Below are 25797 nucleotides of genomic sequence, written 5' to 3'. Positions count from 1 at the left end.
CATTACCCATCAATGGTTCTGTAAAGGAGAGAGTGGAGATTGCAAAATTCCTTCTTGTGCATATAAAGGACGAGCTATCCTGGCCTCACAAGGCCTCATTGACCAGGAAGGCGCAGTAGTGCCTTCACTTTCCTGGAGGAGGTTGAGGAGGACAAGATGACTGCCCCACCACGTTGACAACATTTTACAGAAGCACTTTGAGATTGCCCTGGCTTGTTCCAGCAATGCGTGGCATGACATGTTCGTGAGGGTCTCCCTCTGTTGACAACAGATGCCAGGAGAGTTGCTTAAATTGGGGTCTATCCAGCAGATGGTATCTTTGACCCACTACCATCAAGAAGGAGGTATCGGAACATCAAAATCAGGTCTGGAAATATAATTTCTTTCCACAGACAGTGAGATGGATGAATAGCATCCTGTAATCGGGTAAATAATCCTGAATTATTTATATATGTAAATTTATTTTAAATTCTATCTTTACGTGATTATTTTGTGCTGTGTATGTGCATGCACTGTTGTCTGGAGAAAAGCTGTTTCGTCTGGTTATACGTGTACAGTCAGATGATAAGAAATTTGAAATGCAGTAAATTGCAGCGTGGACAGTAACATTTGTGGCCTTTTCAGCGGCAGTCTGGAAAAAACTGAATTTGAATTAATTGGTCTAAACAAGGCAATGTCACCACAACCTCAACTTCTCCATGAAGATAAAGGGGGTTCCAGAAGAACGAGTTCTGGAGAGAAGAATCATCTGGAATCCTGTTTAAATAAAAAAAAATACACATCTAAATGTTTTTTTTTTATTTTGCAGAAGGAAGTTGATTTGTCTAAGGATGATTTATTGGGAGATATACTTCAAGATCTTCATGCAGAGGTAAAGAGCCAATTTTTACTTGGCTTGTATTTTGCCATTAGGCTATATTTACTATTCCTAGTTTAAATGACGCTAACCAGCTTTGGTTTTCACTTAACAGGCATCCTCCGTACTTGCACCACCTCCTGCTGTGGTCTTAAAAAAGAAAAAGCCTGCTGGGATGTTGACAAATCCGTTTTCTGTCAAACCACTTGCACCTAAGGTAACACAATAAACGACTTCAGCAGGTTTTATTGGGGGGAAGAATAGAGTCAGTCTTTGTGCTTGGAATTTGAAAATGAGCAGTAAAATGTTAAATTTTAAAAAAATATGTAATGAGTTCAAGGCAAACCACATGGGAGCAGGGCCTTGGGCCTACCTGATCCACAAATGCCATTAATCTCCAGTTTCGAATAACTCTCAACCCAGTCTGGTTCCACTACTTCCAACCCCAGAGATTTGGAGATGCAGCCGCACGTGCCACCCAGTTATATCCATGTGACCAGTTTACCATCTAACCCCATCTGCTTTGGAAAGAGAGAGGAAACTGAAGCAATTGGGCAAAACCCACATGACATGGGGAGAAAGTACAAACTCCTTAGAGACAGTGGTGGATTGAAACCAGAGTTGCTGGTGCCGCAATAGTGGTGCAATAGCTGGTGTGCTCTCTGCTACGCTATCCATACTGCTCCCTACCCTCTTCCTGTCTCCCCACTCCTCCTTCCCCCATTTGTCCAATATCCTGTTACCTCGCTTTTCCAAACCTATTCCCCCCCCCCCACCAACTCTGTATCATGTTTGCCATTACTCTTTTCCACCTTAGTTGTGAGAAAGCGTCTCGACCCAAAATTGTTGTCTGGTCCATTTCTCTTTATTGTTGCTGCCTCACTCACTGAGCTCCCTCCAACTCTTGGTATTTCGTCAAAGGCTTGTTTGTTGCTGCAGGAAGGTGGTTCTGAGGCAGCAGATCAGCCGTGCTCTCACTGAGTGACAGAACAGGCACAAGGGGCAGAATGGGCTGGGGCTGACTCCATTCCTGTGTTCTCATTGGTCAGAGAAGGATTCAGACAATTCCCACATCCTTTCACATTGCTTGGATTTGTAATTGTGCATTGTTTTGGTCTCAATCGACTTCAGTGATGAGAGCTCAGTTCCAAAAAGCAGTTTATATTTTTTAACCCTCAGGTTTCTTCAGTCCCCAGTTTTAATCACCAGGACAGCTCTGCAAGAAAACAGAGCATCGCTGAAAATGGAATCGGCACAGTGGAGTCACCCTGGACTTTTCCTGTAAATTCATCTGTTAAAAAGGTGCATGTAAAGCAACAGCAGAAGAGGGTGGAAACAGAGGTGCCAAAGGACATTCCCAAGGAAGTGGATGCAAAAGAACAAGCTGATGCCGATGGTACAATATTCATAAATCTAATAAACAGATTGGTTTTTGTAATGCATGCTTTGTTCCCAGTTTTCTTGCTTTCCATCTCCTGAGGATGGAGCTTTAAACTGAGGTTTTGCTGAAAGGCAATGAACTGCCCTCTCGTGCAGTGTTCCACAAGTGAATTAAATGCTTAAAGGGAAAATGCAGTGATCCTGCTACCATCTGGGGTTGGCCTGCGGTTTCGCGCTATGTGCATTTCTCTATGAATCTCTTTGCTCTGAACCTTATTTGGATAGAACCAGTCTTTTCTTGCAAATTTGTGATGCAGCCAGATCTGGGGTTGAAAGAACACACTCCAGCTTTATGTACAGTATGTATCCAGCAGAGTGCACAATAACTGCAGTTCCTTGATTGGCTTTTTAACTTCGTCCATCAAAATGGTTTCTGCAATATTTTGGCAAGGTAAGAAACCTGAAAAGCACCACATTAAGGTGGATTTTTAAAAAAAATCAGGAAATGCTTCCAATGGATGTTGTGTGATCTGCTGAGTTTCTCTAGCATTGCGCTGGAAATGCTCCGCTCGTCAGGCTGTAAACGGTGCAGTGAGAAACTGGCAACGTATTGGATTGCTGCTCAAACAGAGCTTCTGAAATCTTGAAACCGATAAATCGCATTCTTTGCATGAAGAGGGAAGATAACGGATTGGAGGAGAAGAGGCAAGAAACTGATGGGATCAAAACTGAAGAGGGAAGAGAGGATTTAAAAAAAATAAAATAAAGAAAAACAAAGAAGAAAGTTGATTTAATCTTTGGATTAAGACAGGTCTCGAGTTTAGGTGAAAAGTGATGGAGACTTTGCATTCCAGGCCCAAGTCTGATAAAGAGAGAATCTGTTGGCTGAGTTTCTGTTTTTGTTCTCTGTTGCAAAGTCGATGAGTGACAGACATTTCTTGTTGAGTCTGGTAACTTTGAAAGATCGTGACCAGCTACGTTTAAAAGTTTATTATTCCGTGTAAGCCGATAAGTGAGTCTCCTTTGAGACTGACCCCCCAATGCCCTTGGCTCAGGGATTCGTGCATGGGGTTTCAACACTCACCCAACCAGAATATTGTGCATGGTTGTGGCATGCCTGCCTATCAAGTGACATTGTCAAATTTAACATCCTTTTCTGACCTCTGCTTAAACAAGTGGAAAGCCATAAAGGATGGACACTCTCCTTATTGAACCTCAGGGTGGTCTTGGAGAATAAAGTATCCGTGCAACTGTTATTGGGGTGCAAGGCAAGGAAAAGTCAGAATTATCGAGGTTGTTTCTGGCATTGTTCTGTGTACATTGACCACCAGATGGAGGTAGAACAATGCTGAGGGGATGCACTGTGGAAGGAAGTTTGTCACTTGTGCTTTTGAACCAAAACACACTGGGTTGATGGAGAGTTCATTGTCATGCGCATGAGTACTTAGTACAGATGCACTGAAATTTTTGCTGCAGCCAAACATGTATATAAGATACACCAAACATTTGGGGCGGCGTAGTTGGCGTAGCTGTTAGCGCAACGCTGTTTACAGTGCCAGTGATCCGGACCAGGGTTTGAATCCCATGCTGTCTGTGAGGAGCTTGGATGTCTAAATTTTAAAAAAATTAACAGTACATATTGTATTGCCACAGTATGCCAAGGTGCAAAGAGGTAACATTACATGATAGATAAATATTCATATTTGCACAGTGCAAGAAATAAAAAGGACCTTTCAACAGTGCAGATAGATCTATTGGTGGTCCTGGAATTATTTATGGTATGGATTCAAGAGAGTTACGGGGTGGGGGGGGGGAATAAAACTGTTCTCAAACCTAGAAGAGCTAGGTTTGAGCCTTTTGATCCATCTTACTGAATGAAGGTAACGGTGAGAAAAAGTGATGACTGGGATGATGGGAGTCTGCTGTGAAATTCGCTGCTGCCTTGATAGATGCCACCGAGAAGTCTTCAATGAATGGAAGGTCAGTGCTTGGACTTGGCTGGGTTTGCCACTTCCGCAGCATTCTGCGTTCCTTGGTACTCAAGTTGCCGAACTAGGCTGCGATACAATCCGCCAGCACCTTTGTAGAAATTTGACAAGAGTACAACTTGCCAAATCTCCTCAGACTTCTTAGAAAGCAGAGGTGTTGGGGTGCCTTCTTCATGGTTTCCTCAATGTGCTGGCTCCAGGAACAAGAAGGAACCAACCCCTCTAATTCTATCCTGCCAATGAAGACTGCGTGATCTCTTGGTCTTCCCTTCCGAAGGTCGACAAGAATCACCTTGGCTTTGAGAATGAGATTGTTGTTCTTGTAGAACACAACTGGATGCTTGTTCTCTACTTGAGGTTCCGAACCATTGTTATTTTGAGCCAACAAGGTTGGTGTCATCAGCAACTTTATAGATTGTGTTGATGCTGAGCTTTGTGACGCAATTGTGTGTGTAGCGGGAATTGATGAAAATATTAATGAGTTAATTTAAATGTTAGCGCTTCCATCTGATCTGTGCTTTCTAAAGAAAGCATGGTGAGTATGTTTGCCCAGAATTATGGAGATGAATTTTGTATCTACCGAGGATTGATTGTCGTGTTGGTAGTTTCGAAGGTTGTTATTGCATCCAGGTGTTTGGCCTGGTTATCTTGCATGTTAGAATCAGGTAAATGATCCCTCATTGGCTTTGTCAGATGCCTGCTACACAGTAGATATCTAAATTAAATCCCTGCTAGCCTTAGCATTCTTTTATTGGAAATTTACCTTGTGATAGATTATGTTGTGTTTGTATTGTATATAGATATGATTTTGGGAGATAAATTGGGGAAGGTTTTTTAGTGTAGGTCACATACAAACACTTTAAAACAGATCTTATTTAAAATACTGTAGCTCTGGTAATGCTAGACATATCGGCACCAAGAGACTTTGCAAAAGCTTTGGAGAGTGCCCAAGAGACTTCACTAATGGATTGTTGTTTACAAAAAAGGCAACAGATGAAAGAATTTGTTTGAGCTGTAGACTGTCTGGAGTGGAACTTGCTGTTCTAAGAGGGTCATGTGGTTTTGCAAGCAGAGAGAGTAAAACAGATTTTTTTCTGAGAGAGATATCAGTTCTGCAGTTTTACAGCCAGCAGCAGCAGCTGGCACTGGAACAGGACAAGCTGGAAAGCTTGTGGAAACCCCATTTGGAAGACTGGTTGTGAGTGCTTAGTTCAGCCTGGTCAAAGCCCGTGTGGTTCATGCAAGAAAAGAGGACTGGCTGCCTAATATTTCATTTGGAATAAGAGAAACAAAAAGGAACTCTGTGGTGATCTGAAAGAAAGAGGTTATCATCTGGAGAACCCTGATGGGGCAAGTTTTTTTTAGCAAGACATGAGTGGCTGATTAAAAAGGCATCAGTTGTGGGTGTCCAGCGAACAACGAATCTCTCTCTGAAAATCAACAAGAACTTTCCTGAGTGGTAACCATTTACCTTTCAAGCACCAAAGCCTGGTGAACTTTATAAATGTTAAATTCTGTGCACTGTATAAGAATTGCTTGCAACCAGTGAACTTAGAGGAATAAGAAGTGAGATTGGGGACTGTGAATCAAATAACTTTTCTGAGCTTACACACACATTACATACGTGCACTTAGAATTAGAAGGGGGGTTAAGTTAGGTTAGTTAAGTCAAAAGCAATAAGTTAGTGTGGTTCTGTTTTCATGTTTAAAGATAATTAAAAGCAACTTTTGTTTGAGTAACCATTTGTCTTGGTGACTATCTATTGCTGCTGGGTTTTGGGGTCCTCTGGGCTCGTAACAACCTGAAGTGCAGATATCCCACCTGGGAGACTGGTCCAGTGAAACAAGACAGCTTAGATCCAAATTGGTTTGTTGATGCTGGAGGATAATTTTTGTGATTGAAGCCTGTCTGTGACCAGTGATGACAGCAGGAACTTTTTCCATGTGTTTTGTACAACTGCAATCTGGATGAAAATGTTGGGGGGGGGTATCATGAGGAAAGCCAAAGATGACACAAAAATTGGTGATGGTGTTGACAGTGAGAATAATCGTCTTTGGCTGAAGGATGATATTGATTGTTGATAATTGATTGCCAAAGAACTAACCGATGAAATTTAATCTTGAAGTGATACGTTTTGGGAGGACAGATGAGGCCAGATCTATTCAGTGAAAGGTTGGACCGTTGGAAGTTCTGAGCAATCAAGAGACATTGGCGCACCTTCCAAGACCCCTGAAGGCATGTGCTCAAGTAGACAAGGGAGTTGAGTGGCGTACGAGACATCTTCATTCGCTGGGAAAAGAATGTTGGACCACAGCTGGAGTACTCTGTGCAGTTTACATGATTGGAAGGATGAGATTGCAATGGCAGGGCTGCAGACAAGATTCAGCAGGATGCTGCCTGCGATGCAGTGTTTCAGTCGTGACACTGGACAAGCTGGAGGGAATAAGATGGACATACTGTATTCAAAATGATGAGAGGCACAGATGGAGGAGATAAGATACTTCCCCTCAGACAGACTTCTCTGACCACAGGGCAGAGGTTTAAGGTCAGGGGAAGGAGATTTTCACCCTGAGCAGGTTTGATACGTGGAATGTGACCTGCAGGGCTGGTGGAGGCTGATATTGTCACTGATTGAAGGGATATTTTGATGAGCCATTGCTGCACGATGAATGGAAGGCGGCAGGGAAACTGCTTGGAACTGGAGTTGGGGCACGTTGGCATTTGAAGTTGCACAGAACTGACTCTATGGGTTGTCCTTTGGTGAGGGTTAGAATTAAGTCGGGATATTTAGTGTTCTGGGGAAAATAATATAATTAAGGCGGTTGAAGGCATGAGCACATGAGCAGTAATTGATAACTGGCTTCATGTTTTTGATTTTGTTTTTAAAAATAACACCAAGGCGAGGTGTCCACAGGCTGCTTGCTTGTCTTGGGGCATTGCCTGCTTGTAGAGAGTGATGTGCAAAGAGTACTAATGTGTGATAAAGGATCAATATTGGAGGAGTTAGTTGTGCAGACATCTTTCCTTGCTGTGCTTTTTAGCCAACCATCGAACGTCTGCTCCCGCCACTACAGCCCTTGGGTCTTCAAATGAACATTTGGATAACAAGAGCCTAATATCATCGGGCATTTGCTTTAAAAAGAGCTACTAGAATAACATATTGGGCCTTTCACTAGCTGCCAGGAGTAGCATTTCATCCATTAGTCCTGAAGGGGCGAGGTCTCCCAACCCATTGAGATGTAGTCATTTGGCTGCCCTTTCCCTACAGGACATACCATACACCTGTAATAAAAGTGCTTTTAAAGCATCAGACTTACTGGTATGTGGTGGATCCCGTAGAAAGTCGCTGACCCTCTTAGCGATGGCCTGGTCCAGGGCACAGATGAGATGGTAATAACGAGTGGTGTCCAACTCGAGTTTGCAAAGGTGAAATTGTGCTTCAGCCTGTTGAAACCACCGTTCAGGCTCAGCTGCCCAGAAAGGTGGTAGCTTCACAGCCAAGGCTGCAAAGTCCATGATTGTCCAAAAATACATTTATGAACACATCGGGATCACCAATTGTGGCCACTGGAATCTCAGAGGTCACATCGAAATAACCACACAAGGTGCTTCTAGTGTGTTCATCACCCATGCAACCTTTTAAAAGCCAGTATCACGCGCTGAGGTCACCACGCCACATAGCCAGTTCAATGCCTCCTGGGAGTTGTAGTGCTGCCATAGTGGCAATACAGTTTGCTATTTAATATTTTAGGCTGAGCAATTTCCATGTCTTGGTAAAGATTCACCCCCCTCCTTCCTCATCGACTGCATTCTGTGTTCTCTGCGTTGTAAATGCAAGCTCAGACCAGGCAGCTGGTTTGCCGCAGTGCATCTCAGTGTCCATCCTGAACTCTCTGCTGCAGACCATTTCAGCTCCCCATTCCCATGCAAACCTGGCTACCTTTGGCCTTTGTCATTGGTAAGGCCAAAATGAATATTGAAGAACCAGAGCTCCTATTCTGCCTGGGTAGAGTACAAGCCAATGGAATAAATGATCAATTTTCCAAAATTAACCATGTGTTTCTCCCACTCTCCTAATCCACTTTGGTCCTTCATTTTTTTTTCCTCCACACCTTTTTTTTTCTATACCCTCCCCTTGTTTACCCATTGTCCAGTTTTGTTCCTTCCTGCTCCTATCGCCCACACATTCTGCACATGGTATCCGATTCCCTTCCCCATCAGCCCTCCTTTCCTCTGAGAGTCCAGCATTTGCATCTGTTGTAACCCCTTTTATCATCCTTGGCTTTCACTCTCTCCTCCCATCCTCAGGCTCCCTTGGTTTTCCTTCCTTGCCTGTCTCCCATTGATGACTCCCCCCACCCCCCTCCCATTCCCCCCACCCTTTTATACTTGTCTTTCTCCCTCCATGCTTTTGCGCTTGATGTCAGGTCTTAACCATTTTCCACCTACATGTGCTACCTGCCCCGCTGAGTTCTTCCAGCATTTTGTGCTTATTTTTCCCGTGTCACAGTAATTGCTACTAACCAAGCTTTTGGGAGCACCGCAGTCTGAATTCCATGTTCTGGAAGGTGAAGAGTGAATTTCTGACTGTTTCCCAACTCGTCTGCCCATCACCTCGACAGGGTTTTGTGTGTTTGTGCCATTTCCCCCCGAGTTTCTGCTGCTCCTTTACTGCAGTGGATGCTTCGCTCCCCAAAAAATGACGCCAGATAAAGAGCTGGATCTGAATTTTAAAAACTCCCATAACCGTAACTTAACTGCACTGCTCTCTTCTGCTGTCGAGTGAATGATGAACTCAATTATGCATTTTTTTGTATTCCAACATGATTAAAAAAAGGAAATAAACATCAAATTAACTTTTGCCTGCTGTGACAGAGTATAAAGATATCTTTTTGGGAGATAAATTGAGAAAGATTTGTTAGAGTAGGTTACATACAAACACTTTAAAACAGATCTTATTTGAAATACTGGAGCTCTGCCCCATGCTAGACATATTGGGGCCTCAGCTTTTGCAAGAGCTTTGAAGAGTGCTCAAGAGAGTTCACTAATGGATTGTTGTCTTGCTCATGCACACATACAAGGTCTCGCTCACACACACACACACACACACACACACACACACACACACACACACACACACACACACACACACACACACACACACACACACACACACACGGTCTCGCTCTCACACACGCACAAGGTCTCGCTCTCACACACGCACAAGGTCTCGCTCACACACACGCACAAGGTCTCGCTCACACACACGCACAAGGTCTCACACACACGCACAAGGTCTCGCTCACACACACGCACAAGGTCTCGCTCACACACACGCACAAGGTCTCGCTCACACACACGCACAAGGTCTCGCTCACACACACGCACAAGGTCTCGCTCACACACACGCACAAGGTCTCGCTCACACACACGCACAAGGTCTCGCTCACACACACGCACAAGGTCTCGCTCACACACACGCACAAGGTCTCGCTCACACACACGCACAAGGTCTCGCTCACACACACGCACAAGCTCTCGCTCACACACACGCACAAGCTCTCGCTCACACACACGCACAAGGTCTCGCTCACACACACGCACAAGGTCTCGCTCACACACACGCACAAGGTCTCGCTCACACACACGCACAAGGTCTCGCTCACACACACGCACAAGGTCTCGCTCACACACACGCACAAGGTCTCGCTCACACACACGCACAAGGTCTCGCTCACACACACGCACAAGGTCTCGCTCACACACACGCACAAGGTCTCGCTCACACACACGCACAAGGTCTCGCTCACACACACGCACAAGGTCTCGCTCACACACACGCACAAGGTCTCGCTCACACACACGCACAAGGTCTCGCTCACACACACGCACAAGGTCTCGCTCACACACACGCACAAGGTCTCGCTCACACACACGCACAAGGTCTCGCTCACACACACGCACAAGGTCTCGCTCACACATTTGCTTGCTCACATCACTTGTACAGTGTTACATCCAGCTGGGACTGGAACAGGACAAGCTGGCAAGCTTACCAATTTTGGGAGACTGCCTGGTCAAAGCCCTTGTGGTTCATGCAAGAGGAGAGGACTGGGTGTCTAATGTTTCACTTGGAATAAGAGAAACAAAAAGGAACTCTGTGGTGACCTAAAAGAAAGAGGTTATCATCTGGAGAGCCCTGAAAGGGCAAGTTTTGTCAACAAGACACTGGAGTGGCTGATGGAAGTACATCAGTTGTGGGTGTCCTAGAATAACAAATCTCTCTCTGAAAACTGACAAGAACCTTCCTGAGCGGTAACCATTTACCTTTCAAGCACCAAAGCCTGGTGAACTTTATAAATGTTAAATTCTGTGCACAGAATAAGAATTGCCTACAACTGGTGTACTTTAAGGAATGAGAAGTGAGATTGGACTGTGAATCAAAGAACTTTTCTGAACTTACACACACATTACATTCATGTGTGCTTAGAATTAGAAGGGGGTTAAGTAAGTTAATAGTGATAAATTGAAGTTTGATTCTATTTTCATGTTTAAAGATAATTAAAAGCAACTTTTGTTTAAGTAACCATTTGTCTTGGTGAATATCTATTGCTGCTGGGTTTTGGGGTCCTCTGGGCCTGTAACACTGCCATAAGTCAAACAAAGAGTTGCTATTAGTATTGTCCAGCAACCCTCACTAAAGAGAAAGAGAAGCAAAAGAGAAACTCTGTATCCATGGATTTACCTCCAACGCTCCCGCAGCCTCTGCAGGTCTACAGATTCCTGTTTGATCCATTGGCTACCTGACCTCCGATCCAAACCTCTGATATGATCAGGAAGCTCCCAAAGTCCTTGGGGAGCCCTTCTTGCCCTGAACATTCTCTCGAATCCCAGTTCTGATACCCTATTCCCAATTTTCTTGAAAGGTGGGTCAGTTCCCACCAACACATCGGATCAGGACTAAGAGAAAAAGCGTCTGTTTTGCTAATTTGCGAACAACCCTTGTGCTTCTTACTTGGTGCCTCTCTGTGATTTTTTGTCTGTAAGGAGTTGCCTGTGTGGGTTTCCTCTGGGTGCTCTGGTTTCCTCCCACTGTTTGAAATATACCGGGGGTTGGATAGTACGGGCTTGTGGGCTGAAATGACCTGTTACCATGCTGTATGTCTAAATTTTTTTTTAAGAATTAACTCCTCTTTGATGGTTTCTTTTATTGCCATTAACTTGCACTGAGGGGTCAATTACAGCCTGTTAAACCCACTGACATGTTTTGGAAATGCCGGAGGAAAAGGGAGCGGCCGGATGAAACTTGAATGGTTACAGTGAGGAATTGCACAGACAGACATGAGGTCAGGATTGAACAGTGTCCCTGGAGCTGGGAGGCAGCAGCACCAACTGCCGAGCCACCACACCACTTGCACAGAAATGTTTTCTGCGTGGTTTGTAAGAATCTGTACTGCATGTTTTAAATGCTGAATTTTGATTTTGCAGGGGATGCGCAGGTAATGGAGTTGGATGAGGGAGACTTTGATGAGCCCATGGACACTGAAGCTGTGTCCACTGTCAAAATGGAAGCTAAGTGTGAGAAGGCCATCAAAGTGGAAGACCTTGGGAAAGAAGGCAAAACTGTCAAGTAAGGTGGTTGAGGGAAAGGATCTTCAGGGAATTACTTGTGTTGGAATTTTCGGATATTCTGATCGATTTATTAGACGTACAGCACGGTAACTCCCTTCTGGCCCGCAAGCCCATGCCATCCAATTATACCCAATTGACCTACAAACCCACCCCCCCCCCAAACATTTTTATGGGGCAGGCAAAAAGGGAATGGATCTGATGAAGGGGTTGAGTATTGAACATGACAGCCGAGACATCAACTGTCTCAACTTTACCACCCTCCCCACCCACCCCCCCCCCCCACTGTATTCCAACCTCACCTCAGAACACACTGCCCTCCCCTCTCTCCACAACAATCCCAACCTCACCATCAAAACTGGCGACAAGGGTGGGACAATTGTGGTCTGGCGCACTGACCTCTACCTTGCTGAGGCCAGACGACAGCTCTCAGGCACCTCCTATCGACTCCTCCCTCAGGACGCCACCACCACATATCAAGCCTCTGTCTCCAAAACTATCTCCAACCTCATCACCTCTGGTCACCTCTCCTCCACAGCCACCAATCTCATTCTCTCCCACCCCCGCCCCCCCCAACTGCCCATTTTTACCTCCTACCCAAGAGGTTGGACAGGTATATGGATGAGAAGAAGATGGGAGGGTTATGGGCATTGTGCAGGTAGGTGGGACTAGAGAGGGGTGTTTGGTTCGGTGCGGACTAGAAGGGCTTAATGGCCTGTTTCCGTGCTGTAAATTGCTATGTTATGTTATACACATCCGTGTAGAGCCATTGTTTCTGCCTGCTCCTACCCCACTGAACTCATTTCATCTTACCATGGCTCCCTCTAATCCTTCCCCACCTACATCTGCGATACCTCACATGCCCTCCATGACTTGAGATTCCCCGAACCGAACCGCCTCATCATCACAATGGGTGTTCAATCCCTTGATACCGCCATCCCCCACGCAGAAAGTTTGAAAGCACTTCGCTTCTTCCTGGACCAAAGACCCAACCAGTCACCCTCTACCACCATCTTCTTCCGCCTGGCAGAACTTGTCCTCACTCTAAATAACTTCAACTCATCCCACTTCCTCCAATTTAAAGGAGTAGCCATGGCTACCTGCATGGGTCCCAGCTAAGCTTACTTGTTTGTAAGCTTTGTGGAACAATCCGTGCTGCAAGCCAACACAGGTAAAGACACCCCCCCCACCCTAATTCTTCCTCCGGCATATAGACAGCTGCATTGGGGTTGCCTCATGCACCCACGATGAGCTTATCACCTTCATCCACTTTGCGTCCAACTTCCACCCCGATCTCAAACTCACCTGGACCATCTTCGACAACACTTTCCCCTTCCTGGATTTCTGACTCCATCTCTGGAGACAAGTTTTTCACTGATATATACTACAAATCCTCCAGCTCCCACAACTACCTGGACTACACTTCCTCACACCCTGCCCCCTGCAAGGATTCCATCCCCTTCTGTACCTGCAGGAGGTGCAACACTTGCGCTCTCTCCATGGTTCGGTCCCCAAATTGGCCTTCCATGTTCAGCAACACTTCTTGTACATCCAGAGGACTTATTTACTGCATCCAGTGCACCCTTTGTGGCATTCTCTACATTGGAGAGACTGGTTACAGACTGGAAGATCGCTTCCCTCATCACCTCCACTCTGATCGGAGCCACAATGGAACTCCCAGTGGGCAACCATTTCAATTCCAGATCACACTCCTATACTCACATGTCTGTCAGTGCCTTATGCACTGTCGCACTTTAACCACCCGCAGATTGGAGGAACAACACCTTATTTTCTGTCTGGGCACCCTCCAGCCAGACGGAATGAACATTGACTTAACTGCTTTCCATTAAACCTGTCTTCCTTTACTTCCCCTCCCCCCCCCATTTCCTCTCCTTCCAGTTCTTTCACCTGCTCAGCCCTGCCTTTCCACCCCCTCCGCCTCAGTGCTGCTGTCCCCTCCCTCCTTCTCCACCTATCATCTCTTGCCCTGCCACCCCCCCACCTCTTTTATTCTGACGCTCGCTGACATTTTCTCAGATTTGATGAAGGCCTCAAGACTGAAATGTCGGTTATGTATCTCGGCTGTTGCAACATAAAAGGCAATGTCTGACCTGCTGAGTCTCTCCAGTATTGTGTGCTTTTACTTCACGATGTCCACAGACTTCTTGAGTAGAAGGTAGAAACGGGCGGTACGAGAATGGGAGACAATGAGGTTGGTGGCCGTGGTGGGGTGGGGGGGGTGGAGTTGCCCAGAGTCGATGAGGAGACGGTGGCTTGATGTGTGATGGTGGGGTCCTGTGGGAGGGGTTGATAGGAAGAGGTGTCTGAGAGCTGCTGACTAGCCTCAGCAAGGTAGAGGTCAGTGCACCAGAGTACAACAGCACCTCCCTTGTCTGCGGGTTTGATAGTGAGGTTAGGGTTGTTGTGGAGAGAGTGGAGGGCGGAGTGTTCTGAGGAGGTGAGGTTGGAGAAGGAGAAGGGGGTAGTGAAGTTGAGAGAGTTGATGTCCTGGCAGCCAGCTGGCCAGGAGGAGGTGTCCAGGAGGAAGAAGAGGTCTTGCAGCGGGAGAAAGGATCTTGGGGCGGGGGGGGGGGGTGGTGTTGGAGAGTTGCAGCCAAAGTAGTGGGCCTGGAGACGAAGGCGACGGAAGAGTTCAGCATTGCGCCATGTCCGGAAGTCTTTAAGGTGTGGATGGACGGAGACGAAGGTGAGGCCTCTGCTGAGGGTAAAACTGTTAGATTGAACAGACCGATTACCAGTCGCCAAAGAATCTGTGTTTTGCCAGGCTGACAAATCTCCAAGGAGCCTTGCAAAATTGGTCTAGTGCTCATGCTGACCAGTGATCTCAGTTTTTATTTGCCCTCAATTTCAGCCCTTCATTTTCATTTGAAAGCATTGGTTCCGTGTGATCTTAATTGAAGTGGGTTATCAGGAGCACTTAAATCCAGATACTTCAAAACACCAATGGAAAGAGTTTGCAGTTGGCCAGTGAGTTGGATAAAGGTGAAAACATGATGCTGGAGAAACTCAGCAGGTCAAACAACATACCTTAAATTACCAAGATAAGAATACATGATCAACGTTTCAGGCTTGAGCCCTTCATCAAGATATGAGCAAAATGAAGTAGGCACCTGAATAAAATGGGTGGGGGGGGTGGGAGGGGCACAGGGAAGAGCACTGGAAAGAGGTAAAAACAAAGCTGGAGAAACTCAGCAGGTCAAACAGTATCCTTTATATAGCAAAGGTAAAAATACATCATTGACGTTTCAGGCTAAACATTACTGAGTCTGGTCCTTTGTGCTGGTCCATATCACATCTCATTGGTGGTCCCGTTAAAGTGTATTTTATTCCTGATGGTCAGTGCTTTGCACACTCTTACTTTTCTTTTTCTTTTTGTCTTGTTCAGCAACTTTACTGACGTTGAATGTCATTGGGGCTGCATGAGCCAAACTGAAAGTGACCCTCTGGTGGTTGAGGTACAAGAAGCTGGTCGTTTCCAATTAGTAACAGATTCAGCAGGAGACCAAGTCTTCAGATTCTATTGGGTGGATGCTTATGAGGACCAGTATCATCAACCAGGTTAACAGCAGTATTCCATAAATATTTTGTTTAAAATCTTATGGTAATGATGTTTGCCTTAAGTTACATTGGCAATGGTGGTTGGTACTGGCTGTGGGAAAATAGTTGCTCTGTTTTAATAATTATGTGCGAGGAAGTATAAGGTTTAGTTTATTATTAGCTCGTGTTTTCTGCTCTTTCACCATGATGTTAATTTTACCATGATGTTCTGAGTTGTAACTTTTTCTTTTCTCTTTCCAATTTCTTGGGGTGGGGGGTAAGTACCATACAATATTTAGTTCAACCAAGTTATAGCTTCTGGGTTAGACACCAAGTTCGTATACCTATTTTGTCTTGACAGCTTTGTGCATTTTAAAATCATATCTTTAAGTTTTGCTTGCATGCAAGTTGGTTGTATGCAGTATACAGTAAAGTTTGGCCCAATAATTGAACAAGTGATCTGAAATGCACTCCCAACTTTTGCTCTCATCATTACCTTTATTGAGCAGATGATGACATTGCTATCTTTTTCTTCCATTTCTATAGTCTTACCAGCATTTGTAACCTGCAGTTTGAGGGTCCCACCATTTCATTCTAGAATGGCATGATTAGCGTAGCGGTCAGCGCAATGCTGTTGCAGTGCCAGTGATCGGGACCAGGGTTTGAATCTCGCGCGGTCTGCAAGGAATTTGTACGTTTTCCCCGTGTCTGCTTGGGTTTTCCCCCAGGGGCTCCAGTTTCCTCCCACCCTTGAAATCACAGTTAGGGTTGTAGGTTCACGGGGTGTAAATTGGGCGGCGCGGGCTTGTGGGCTGAAGTGGCCTGTTACCGTGCTGTATGCCTAAATTTAAATTTTTAAAAATTTAAATTTAAACTTTGCTGATCAGGCTTTCTCTGTCCATTTACATTAATTCTTAAGAAATCCTGAGCATTTGCTGATGCTCAGCCAGTGTCTCCAGCCTGAAGTTGGATTGCCATCGGCAATGAAATGTTGTATCAGACAGATCTTGAGCTAATATCTACATGCTTTTTTTAACAATAACTAGAAAAAAGCTGAGTACCACTGCTTCAAACCAAATGAAATGCATTTGTCCTACTTTAGACCTAACAAAGGAACTATGCCAAGATATGGTTCTATGATTTGTGTTGCAAGGACAATAACTGATCATTTTTCTCTTCCTCAGGAGTGGTTTACTTCTTTGGCAAAGTGTGGATTGACTCCGCAAAAACGTATGTCAGTTGCTGTGTGGCTGTGAGAAACATTGAACGCACCGTATACCTGCTGCCAAGGGAAACGGTGTGTAAAGTCTGTTAACTTGTTATTAACATGATGACCTAAGAACATAGAAATAGGAGCAGGAGTAGGCCCATTGAGCCTGCTCCATCATTCAGTGTGATCATGGCTAACCTGATGACAAGCTCATCTCCACCTATCTGCCTTTTCCCCATATCTCTTAATTCCCTTATTATGTAGATAGCTATCCAACCTTGTCTTAAATACATTTACTGAGGTCGCCTTCACTGCTTTAATGGATAGCCAATTCCACAGATCCACCACCGTCTGGGAAAAGCAGTTCCTTCTCATCTCTCTCCTAAATCTACTTCCTCAAATCTTGAGGCTTTATCCCCTAGTTCTGGACCCCTACCAATAGAAATAACTTATCTACTGCAATCTTTTCTTTCTTTGTATACTATATGTTTTTCAAAAATATATTTATTGACATTAAAACAACATTGTACATGTTATTCAGATATACATTGTGCTCCTATTTTTATTTTAAGCAGAAAAACTAACACGTGTACACAAATGTTCACATACACCCTCTGATACACGCCAGGACGTCCCTCCACCTTGGCACCTTTACTGAAGGTGTCATCAGTATATTACCGATTTGTATTGGTACAACTGTCTCACAGTTAGTCTTTTACACCGTAAGCACTCACCATTCAGGAAAAAAAAATGCCATTTGTGGGGGGAGACCCTCTTAATGAATATTTGATATTCTCCAGTTTAATAAAGAAACTGATATCCTTAATTCATTGTGTAATAGAAGGACCCCTCCCCCCCCTCCCAATCAGGCTTCCAGATCAAGTGTAGTAAGTATGTGCACATGTTTGCAGATTTGTTTGTGCATGTTGGGGAGGGACTGGGGGGGATGGGTATCCACCTTGGCACTTACAATCAATTAGGGTGGTACAGCCAACAAAATCTAAATGTAGAATCCAATGAATCTGAGCACACTTGGCGGGGTGTCAGTTGGAATATCAGAAGAATGGGAAGCCCTATCAAAAGATTTCAAAGTTTTCTCCAATCTGACCCAGTTAAATAGAAATTGAAGAGAAACTGTGGGAGGAGGTTATTGAGAGAATTTGTTCTACCACCTCCTGCACTCGCTTGGGACTCATTCAGTTAAAGTGCCACCCAGGGTGAATGCCTCTTAATAAAGCAGATACTATGCTCTACTCGTGCTGTCGGTTTCTTAGAGAACCCCCACTATCATGATGATATTTCTCTGAAACTCCATTTCCAAATCCTCACACCTATTTTAATTTTGCATTGAGCAGATGTCATCGGTGCACTCCAACGTTGAATGTTCTATCTCCTCAACAGTATCTTTAATTTCTCTCAGTCTTGTGACTGGGTACTTTTTTTGGCCACGATTTGCATTTTTACAATCTGTAGCTTTGATTTGAGAGCAGCCAGTTCTTCTCCAATACGTGTTCTAATGGTCTCTACGATGTCTTTACAAAGTTCAGTCAGCACTGCCTGCCACTTAGCAAGATCATGACTGGTCTACCTCAACACTATTTTCCTGTCCCAACCCAGTAATCTGCAATTCCACTCATATCCAGCTATCTGTTGAACTCTTTTGAAAGTAATCCTGGTATATTGTCTTTTTTTAAATTCCCCTCTTGGGGTTCAGTACTTGAGAACTTGCATCATTAGTCACTTTTTTTAATCAACATGAACGATGAAGACCAATCTTTTCTACTTGAAAGAGTTTTAGATCTTGGGATATTTTGAAAATGGTAATGAATTTATGCACTATGATTCCTTTTCAGCGCCTAAATCTTAAAACCGGCAAGGACACAGAAACACCTGTGGGAATAATGGATGTTTATCAGGAATTCAGCGAAGCAATTTCAGAAAGATACAAAATAATGAAATTTAAGTCCAAGGTTAGTAAATGGAGCAGTGTCCAAATATCAGTCTGTTATTTGTGTCCTGTGACTTGACTGATATAGTTATGTTTTACATTTTAGAGAGTGGAGAAAAAATATGCTTTTGAAATTACAGATGTCCCTGAAGATTGTGAATACTTAGAAATCAAATATGCAGTGAGTATATTCACAATTATTCAAAGTCGATGCTTTTTAAAAAAAAAACTTTCACTCAGTTTGTCTGTACAGGTTGTTTCTCTCTTATCCAGAGCTTCGTGGTCTGGCACCTCCCGTGGTCTGGCATGTTTGAATCTGCCGCCGTTAGTACAAACTAACAGCGTAGGACTTGAACCCTGGTACCGATTGTTGGAGTTGCGCTAACCATGCCATCCACAGTATCATTTCCTATTTTATGCTTTGTTCTTTGATGTGTTGACATGGCGGGGGTGGGGGGTCCTCTTCAGGGTCAATTTCTGTTTTCCCACATTTTCAGTGAACTGGCGGTGGCCAGTTCCCAATGTCGCAGGATTAAAGAGGTACAACCTGTAGTTGCTTATCTCAAACTGGCCTTTCTGTATTGGGAGCTGGCTCCAGGAACTGTACACTGGTCAAGGTACCCTTGTAGTGTTGTTGGATGGAGAGTTCCAGCGATAGTGACAGTCAGGATGAGTACTACCTGGGGGAGGGGGGGTGGGTGAGTGCTGCTGATTGGGGGCGGGAGGTGTGACTGAGTGCTGCCGAACTGGGGTGGTGAGGGTGGGGTTTGGGGGGCAGGATGTGTATTGTACACAGTGAAACCCCAATGTAGTGCGACCCTGCTTTTTTTTTTGTTGCAATCTATTTATTTATTTATGCCCCAACTATCTGCTTATAACGGCGTTTCCACTGTACAATGCTAATGTGATAGGTCTTCAGTTGCATTTCCAATCAACAGGATGTTGTTGAAGAACCTGCTTATGATAATGCCATTGGATGTCAAGTTAAGGTGGTTTTCTGATCCCTTTTTGATAGTGGTCATTTCTGGTAGAATTTTGACCAAATAATCGAGTTCTCTGCTGTAAATTTTATGAAATGGGCAGATGCTGAAGCCCCGGTCCCTTGGGACAAGTTGCTGGTCCTCATTGGTTTATTTGTAAGCCTGAAAATCTTTATGAATGCTTGCCTGGAGCCTAAGCAGACTTCTGCCAGGAGTTTCTTGTGGTAATGTCACTGTTGTAGTTTGTGAAGCATGTCTAATTGCCTTTGTGACTTGCTGCAGGCCGAACTTCCTGCTTTGCCATCTGACCTGAAAGGGGAAACGTTTTCGCATGTGTTTGGCACCAACACTTCGAGTCTTGAGCTGCTTCTCCTCAACCAGAAGATCAAGGGTCCGAGCTGGCTGGAATTCAAGGCTCCACGTAAGATTTCTTATTTTCCTTGGGATTATTTCAACTAACTTAAGGAAAAGAGCTGTCATCAATGCACCACCTCCTTGAATTCCATCCATCTCAACTGCTTCGTGTCAGCTCGTGTGTTTTAGTTGTCTTGTTTAGTATTGGAATATTAGCAATGTGGCAGATAATTTACTATCAAACTGTAAGATTACATTAGGTACTTTTGGATTTGGGATTAGTCTGTGACACTTTGTTATGGGGTCTCTTGGAATTCACCTGGGAGATCAGATATTGGTTTAACATCTCAGCTGAAAATTCAGACGTTTTTCTGCACCTTTCTTTCTTTCCTCTGCTGAAGTTTTGTTTAATTTTAATTGCGTGACCGTAGGCCACTATTTCTCACCTTAACTCAAACTATGTTGAAGCTCGTCTGCGACTTCAGCACATACCCGCTTTCCTAATGCTACGTTCGTTGGGATCTTGTTACTAACACACTCTTTGCCAATTGCATTTCACTATTTTCTTCTGATTAAAGAAGTGAGCTTCATCAGTCAAAATAGTCAAAGACAACAAAAGCTCCAGGCAGGAGTTGTCCAGAGATGGACCTTACCAAGAGTACACAAAGTGAAAGGCTATGTTAAAGTAGTCCCTGGCCATCTACAAAGCCTCAGCTGCTGATGTGGCTCAGTGCTCATCAACAGAAGAATCCTGGTTTTTAACCATCAACTCTTCTCCCTCTCTATGGGAATGTGACGAGCTTGAGTTCAGTCAGCTGCAGGTGGAAACCAAGGCAAAAGAGATGCAGGTACACAATCCTTTATCTGGACATCTAAAATCCGACAAGAGGGGAGAGAAACGGCAGTGCGAGTCGGGCGGTTGGGGAGGGGAGACCAGCAGCGCGAGTCGGGCAGGCGAGGATAGATACGGCAGCACAGTTCGGGTGGGCTTAAATCTGGCTTTCCAAAATCCGAAATCTGGAAAAATCCAAAATCCGGAACACACTGTTCCCCCAAGGGTTCCAGATAAAGGATTGTATACCTGCATTGGGATAAAGTGCGTTGACGTTAGACGATATTTGCTTGTGAGATGGAAGGATTTTGGAAGTACCTGCATTGGGATAAAGAGCGTTGACATCAGACGATATTTGCTTGTGAGATGGAGGGATGATGGAATTTCTGTTACAGGGTGCAAATGGGAAAAGAGCTCAGCAGCAAAAACGCAACTCCTTGAGGCAAAGGAGCAAAGATCCTGGACAACATAGTAACTAGTAAATCCTTCATAATCATCTCTAACCAGCAATTTGCCTCCTCTGACAGCAATTGTTTTCTTGGATACATGACAGATTTCCTTCAATCAGAAGTACAAGTCTGTGCTTGCTGCAATCGTCGCCAGTTTGTATCAGGGGCTAATTGATACAGGGTGCCTAGGTTTAAATCTAGTTGCCTTGCAACAAATCTTGCAAGTGTATCTTGTGTTCCTCCACTTCCAATAACTTGGTCACCTTGACAGAAACAAACTCCTCCAATACTGGCCGTATTTCTCAATAAATCGAGAAAGAACCCAAACATCATTAATTCTTCATCAGGATACAATTAAACTTTGCAAATGGATTTAAGGTGCATCAAAACTTTTGACCTAGCAACAGACACTAAAAGTGTTTCTCTTCCCTCAAACAAATTCAAAACTTCAAAACCATGGAAGAAAGTTCATCACTTAATCCTGCAATCTTTGGACCTGATACTTTTAAGATTGCTCCAATTTTTCTCAGGCCAGTCAGCTGCTTGTTCACTTTGTCCATTGCAAAGTTTTCCTATTCTCCATCGTTTTAACACTTCATTCTATCGATGCATTTCACTAAATCATAAACATGATAATTCAGTGGAAACTCTTGCCACTTCCACAACAACAGAGATTGTGTGCTTGCAGTTCCGCCAAGCAAGTGGCCGTGTTGTGCTTGTCTCATGTTCTGCATTGTTTTTTTTTTGATGAAATGGTCATTTTATCTGAATCATCGAACATTGTCTCATAAGTATGATCTGCTGGCTGGAATGCCATGAACTTTTCAATGCTAAATTTGTAGATCTGTTACTTTTGCAGAATTTGGTTAGAGGTGTCAAATATTTTGTAGAGGTCAAACTTGAGTTGAATTTGTTTAGTGTCTCCAAGGACAACAATTTTTTCAAAAGGGCTGCTTCCTGAAAAGAAATGGAGATAATGATCGACAACTTCAAGCTGAACCAGATTGACTGATCGACCTCAAATTTTTTTTGTACTAATGTAACTTATAAATCGTAATTCCCGTACATCAATGAATGTAACGGTAATAGTTGAGATGAACAACTTGCAAAATTAAAATTACAGCTTTTAAATTAAAAAAAATACACACACACACACACACACACACACACACACACACACACACACACACACACACACACACACACAATTTAACTCTGATTATCTGAAATGGTCGAGACCCGGACTATGTCAGATAAACAGGTTTTTTTGGAGAACTGCTCAATTTATAAAAAAAAATCCCAGTAGCAACAGCAAATCACTTGTAACAATGTTTAAACAACAAGGAAATGCTTTTTAATCATTAAAATAATGTTTAATTCACTCCAAAAAAAATTCTGAACAAAATGCTGTAAGATAAATCACCAAACACTTGAAGTTCTACTCACAATCAAATCGGCGACTCAGACGTGCACATGAGCATGCTGGGTTTGAATTTTTTTTAAGCTGTGAAGTGAATTTGGCACCCAAAAAAAAATTTAGATAAATGAGGATTTTCGGTTGTTTCAAAAATCCTCATTTATCCGATATTTTTTTTTTGGAAGGCAAATGATTTTCAGATGAATGAGGATGTTTGATTGTTTCACAAATCCTGATTCGATATTTTTGAGAGGGCTCCTCCAAAAAGTTTGGTTAAATGAGGATTTCGGAGAATCTGATTTTGGATCATCGGAGTCATTCTTTGGCTTGGCTTCGCGGACGAAGATTTATGGAGGGGGTAAAAGTCCACGTCAGCTGCAGGCTCGTTTGTGGCTGACAAGTCCGATGCGGGACAGGCAGACGCGGTTGCAGGGGAAAATTGGTTGGTTGGGGTTGGGTGTTGGGTTTTTCCTCCTTTGCCTTTTGTCAGTGAGGTGTGCTCTGCGGTCTTCTTCAAAGGAGGTTGCTGCCCGCAGAACTGTGAGGCACCAAGATGCACGGTTTGAGGCGATATCAGCCCACTGGTGGTGGTCAATGTGGCAGGCACCAAGAGATTTCTTTAGGCAGTCCTTGTACCTTTTCTTTGGTGCACCTCTGTCACGGTGGCCAGTGGAGAGCTCGCCATATAACACGATCTTGGGAAGGCGATGGTCCTCCATTCTGGAGACGTGACTCACCCAGCGCAGCTGGATCTTCAGCAGCGTGGACTCGATGCTGTCGACCTCTGCCATCTCGAGTACTTCGACGTTAGGGATGAAAGCGCTCCAATGAATGTTGAGGATGGAGCGGAGACAACGCTAGTGGAAGCGTTCTAGGAGCCGTAGGTGATGCCGGTAGAGGACCCATGATTCGGAGCCAAACAGGAGTGTGGGTGTGACAACGGCTCTGTATATGCTTATCTTTGTGAGGTTTTTCAGTTGGTTGTTTTTCCAGACTCTTTTGTGTAGTCTTCCAAAGGCGCTATTTGCCTTGGCGAGTCTGTTGTCTATCTCGTTGTTGATCCTTGCATCTGATGAAATGGTGCAGCCGAGATAGGTAAACTGGTTGACCGTTTTGAGTTTTGTGTGCCCGATGGAGATGTGGGGGGGCTGGTAGTCATGGTGGGGAGCTGGCTGATGGAGGACCTCAGTTTTCTTCAGGCTGACTTCCAGGCCAAACATTTTGGCAGTTTCCGCAAAACAGGACGTCAAGCGCTGAAGAGCTACATCGGAGTCATACTGTAGTTGTAAAAATACAGAATAATATGTGATGTTGTAAATTGCTTAATTTAAGACATTTAAGCAATTTACAACTATATTTATTACATATTATTCTATAATTTTACAACTACAGCATAACTGATAATCCAAAATCTGATTCTCCAAAATCCTCATTTATCTGAAATTTTTTCGGAGCTAAACTGACTTCTGGTTGGGAAAAAAAATTCACCTGACATGAAATTAGAATGCCAATTGTCCTCGTTTCAGGTTACTCCCTCCCTTCTCTCTTTCCATTTCTCCTTTACTTTCCCCTATTGATTTTTCTCTCCAACTCTCCCTCTCAAACTGCGTGCCACTGTCTCCCAGCCACAAGTGGTCAGAAGAATCTCTTCCTTGTGTCATCAAGGAGAACAGTCTCCTGGGCAGGACCTGGACCTTGGTCTCAGTGGCTTTCTGTTCCCTCCCTCCCTCGACACATCAGAACTCCTGACGCCGACTCCATACCCTCCCCTCAGCCTACTACCGCATATGCACACTGGTCTCCCTGGTGGTTGTGTGCAGTAGGCCGAGGGGAGGATTCGGAGTCGAGGATTGTGTGGCATTGGGAGCTCCAGTGACCAGGGAGACAGGAGCCCGGTGACTCACCAGTGAATGTTCCACCAGCCCAGGAAGCCTTCCCGGGGTTCAGCGACAGCGGTGGGTTTGTGTCGGGGATCAGTGCAGTAGATGGGAGGTCTTGGTGATCGGCGACGGCGTTGCGGCCTATGTTTTTTAGTGAGAATTAAACATTTTATTGCTTAAAAAGCCTTCTCTTTGTTGTTGTTTAAACATTGATACGAGTGATTTGCTGTTGCTACTGGGCTGTTTTTAAAAAATGACCAGTTATCCGAGAAAAATGTTTATCTGGCATAGGCCCGGTCCTGACCATTTCGGATAATCAGAGGTGTACTGTACATTGTTTTGTAAAATTTTTCTACTTTGAATGACCACATTATTAGTTACAACATTATTAGTAACTGAGCAGACACCTTTTTTGATTTTGCTCCTTTTCCTTTAATTACTACTTAATTATCAAAAAAGTTATTGATACAAGTTTCACAAATACTAATGACCACAATATTGCACCAGAAAATTTGAGAAAAGCAGCGACTATAAAAACACCAGCAGCAACGAAAACAACAGCGCGCGATTCGAAGCATTGTAAGTGGGTAATAACGACAGCTCTGACCGGAGTGCATTAGAAAAGTAAATTAGCATCGAGTTTTAGCCTTGTCAGTGTATTGATACATGTAAGATGGACTTAGAAAAATGTTTTTGTTGTTATAACTACAGGGATATTTTTCAAAACAAAATTCTGCTGAAACACTGCATAAATTTTTTTATCAACAGTCACTTTGGTGTCACCTGGTGTAGTCCACACACCCCCCCCTCCCCCGCCCCACCAAACCCTCCCCTAGTGATGCCAAAGATGGTTTCAAATGTGCTATGTCATGTCGGATGATGGAGAAAAATTGAATGAGCTTTTATTGAATTTAGCATGTTTAATTGCATTTTGATGCTGACGCCTTGCATTTGTTCAACTGACCTAAAAATGTTTTGCTGTTGATTTTACATTTGTACTCAGCATCTGATGCCTCTCATGTCAGCATCCATCAATAGTCAGCCCTGATCCTGCTTTTCCATGGTCGCAGTGTCCTGATGAAGCCACCTTTCACCGTGTTTGTCCCTGACTGCACCAAGATCAGCAGGGAAGAAGAATTTTCAATGTCATGTTGCAATTGCTGCTTGAAGCATGTTGTCAATCAGCTGGATGTGACTTGATCCTTTACAGTTGCCAAGACGATTTTCAGTAGCATCTTTTAATGCTATTTTCTCTGGCCTCGCTAGCAGATCTTTGAACTGCCTGTCATTGATAATGTGTCTGATTTATGGACCAACAA

General features: G+C 44.1%; 1 protein-coding gene across 3 annotated transcripts in view; it reads left to right on the top strand.

The window, feature by feature from the left end:
• The window catches only part of pola1 (polymerase (DNA directed), alpha 1), a 382614-nt gene that overhangs the window by 15505 nt on the left and 341312 nt on the right, over window positions 1–25797 (top strand). For all 3 annotated transcript variants that reach the window (XM_069890180.1, XM_069890179.1, XM_069890181.1), the window contains exons 6-14: window positions 809–871; window positions 972–1073; window positions 2036–2252; window positions 11710–11851; window positions 15257–15429; window positions 16593–16705; window positions 18472–18588; window positions 18673–18747; window positions 19829–19967. In XM_069890180.1, the coding sequence (XP_069746281.1) occupies window positions 809–871; window positions 972–1073; window positions 2036–2252; window positions 11710–11851; window positions 15257–15429; window positions 16593–16705; window positions 18472–18588; window positions 18673–18747; window positions 19829–19967 (1141 nt within the window). The remainder of the gene's footprint in view (window positions 1–808; window positions 872–971; window positions 1074–2035; window positions 2253–11709; window positions 11852–15256; window positions 15430–16592; window positions 16706–18471; window positions 18589–18672; window positions 18748–19828; window positions 19968–25797) is intronic.

The sequence above is a fragment of the Narcine bancroftii genome, chromosome 7, assembly GCF_036971445.1.
Source record: "Narcine bancroftii isolate sNarBan1 chromosome 7, sNarBan1.hap1, whole genome shotgun sequence".
In the NCBI taxonomy this organism is placed as follows: Eukaryota; Metazoa; Chordata; class Chondrichthyes; order Torpediniformes; family Narcinidae; genus Narcine; species Narcine bancroftii.
The sequence above is the reverse complement of the archived record's forward strand: the minus strand, read 5'-3'. Positions and strand labels throughout refer to the sequence as shown.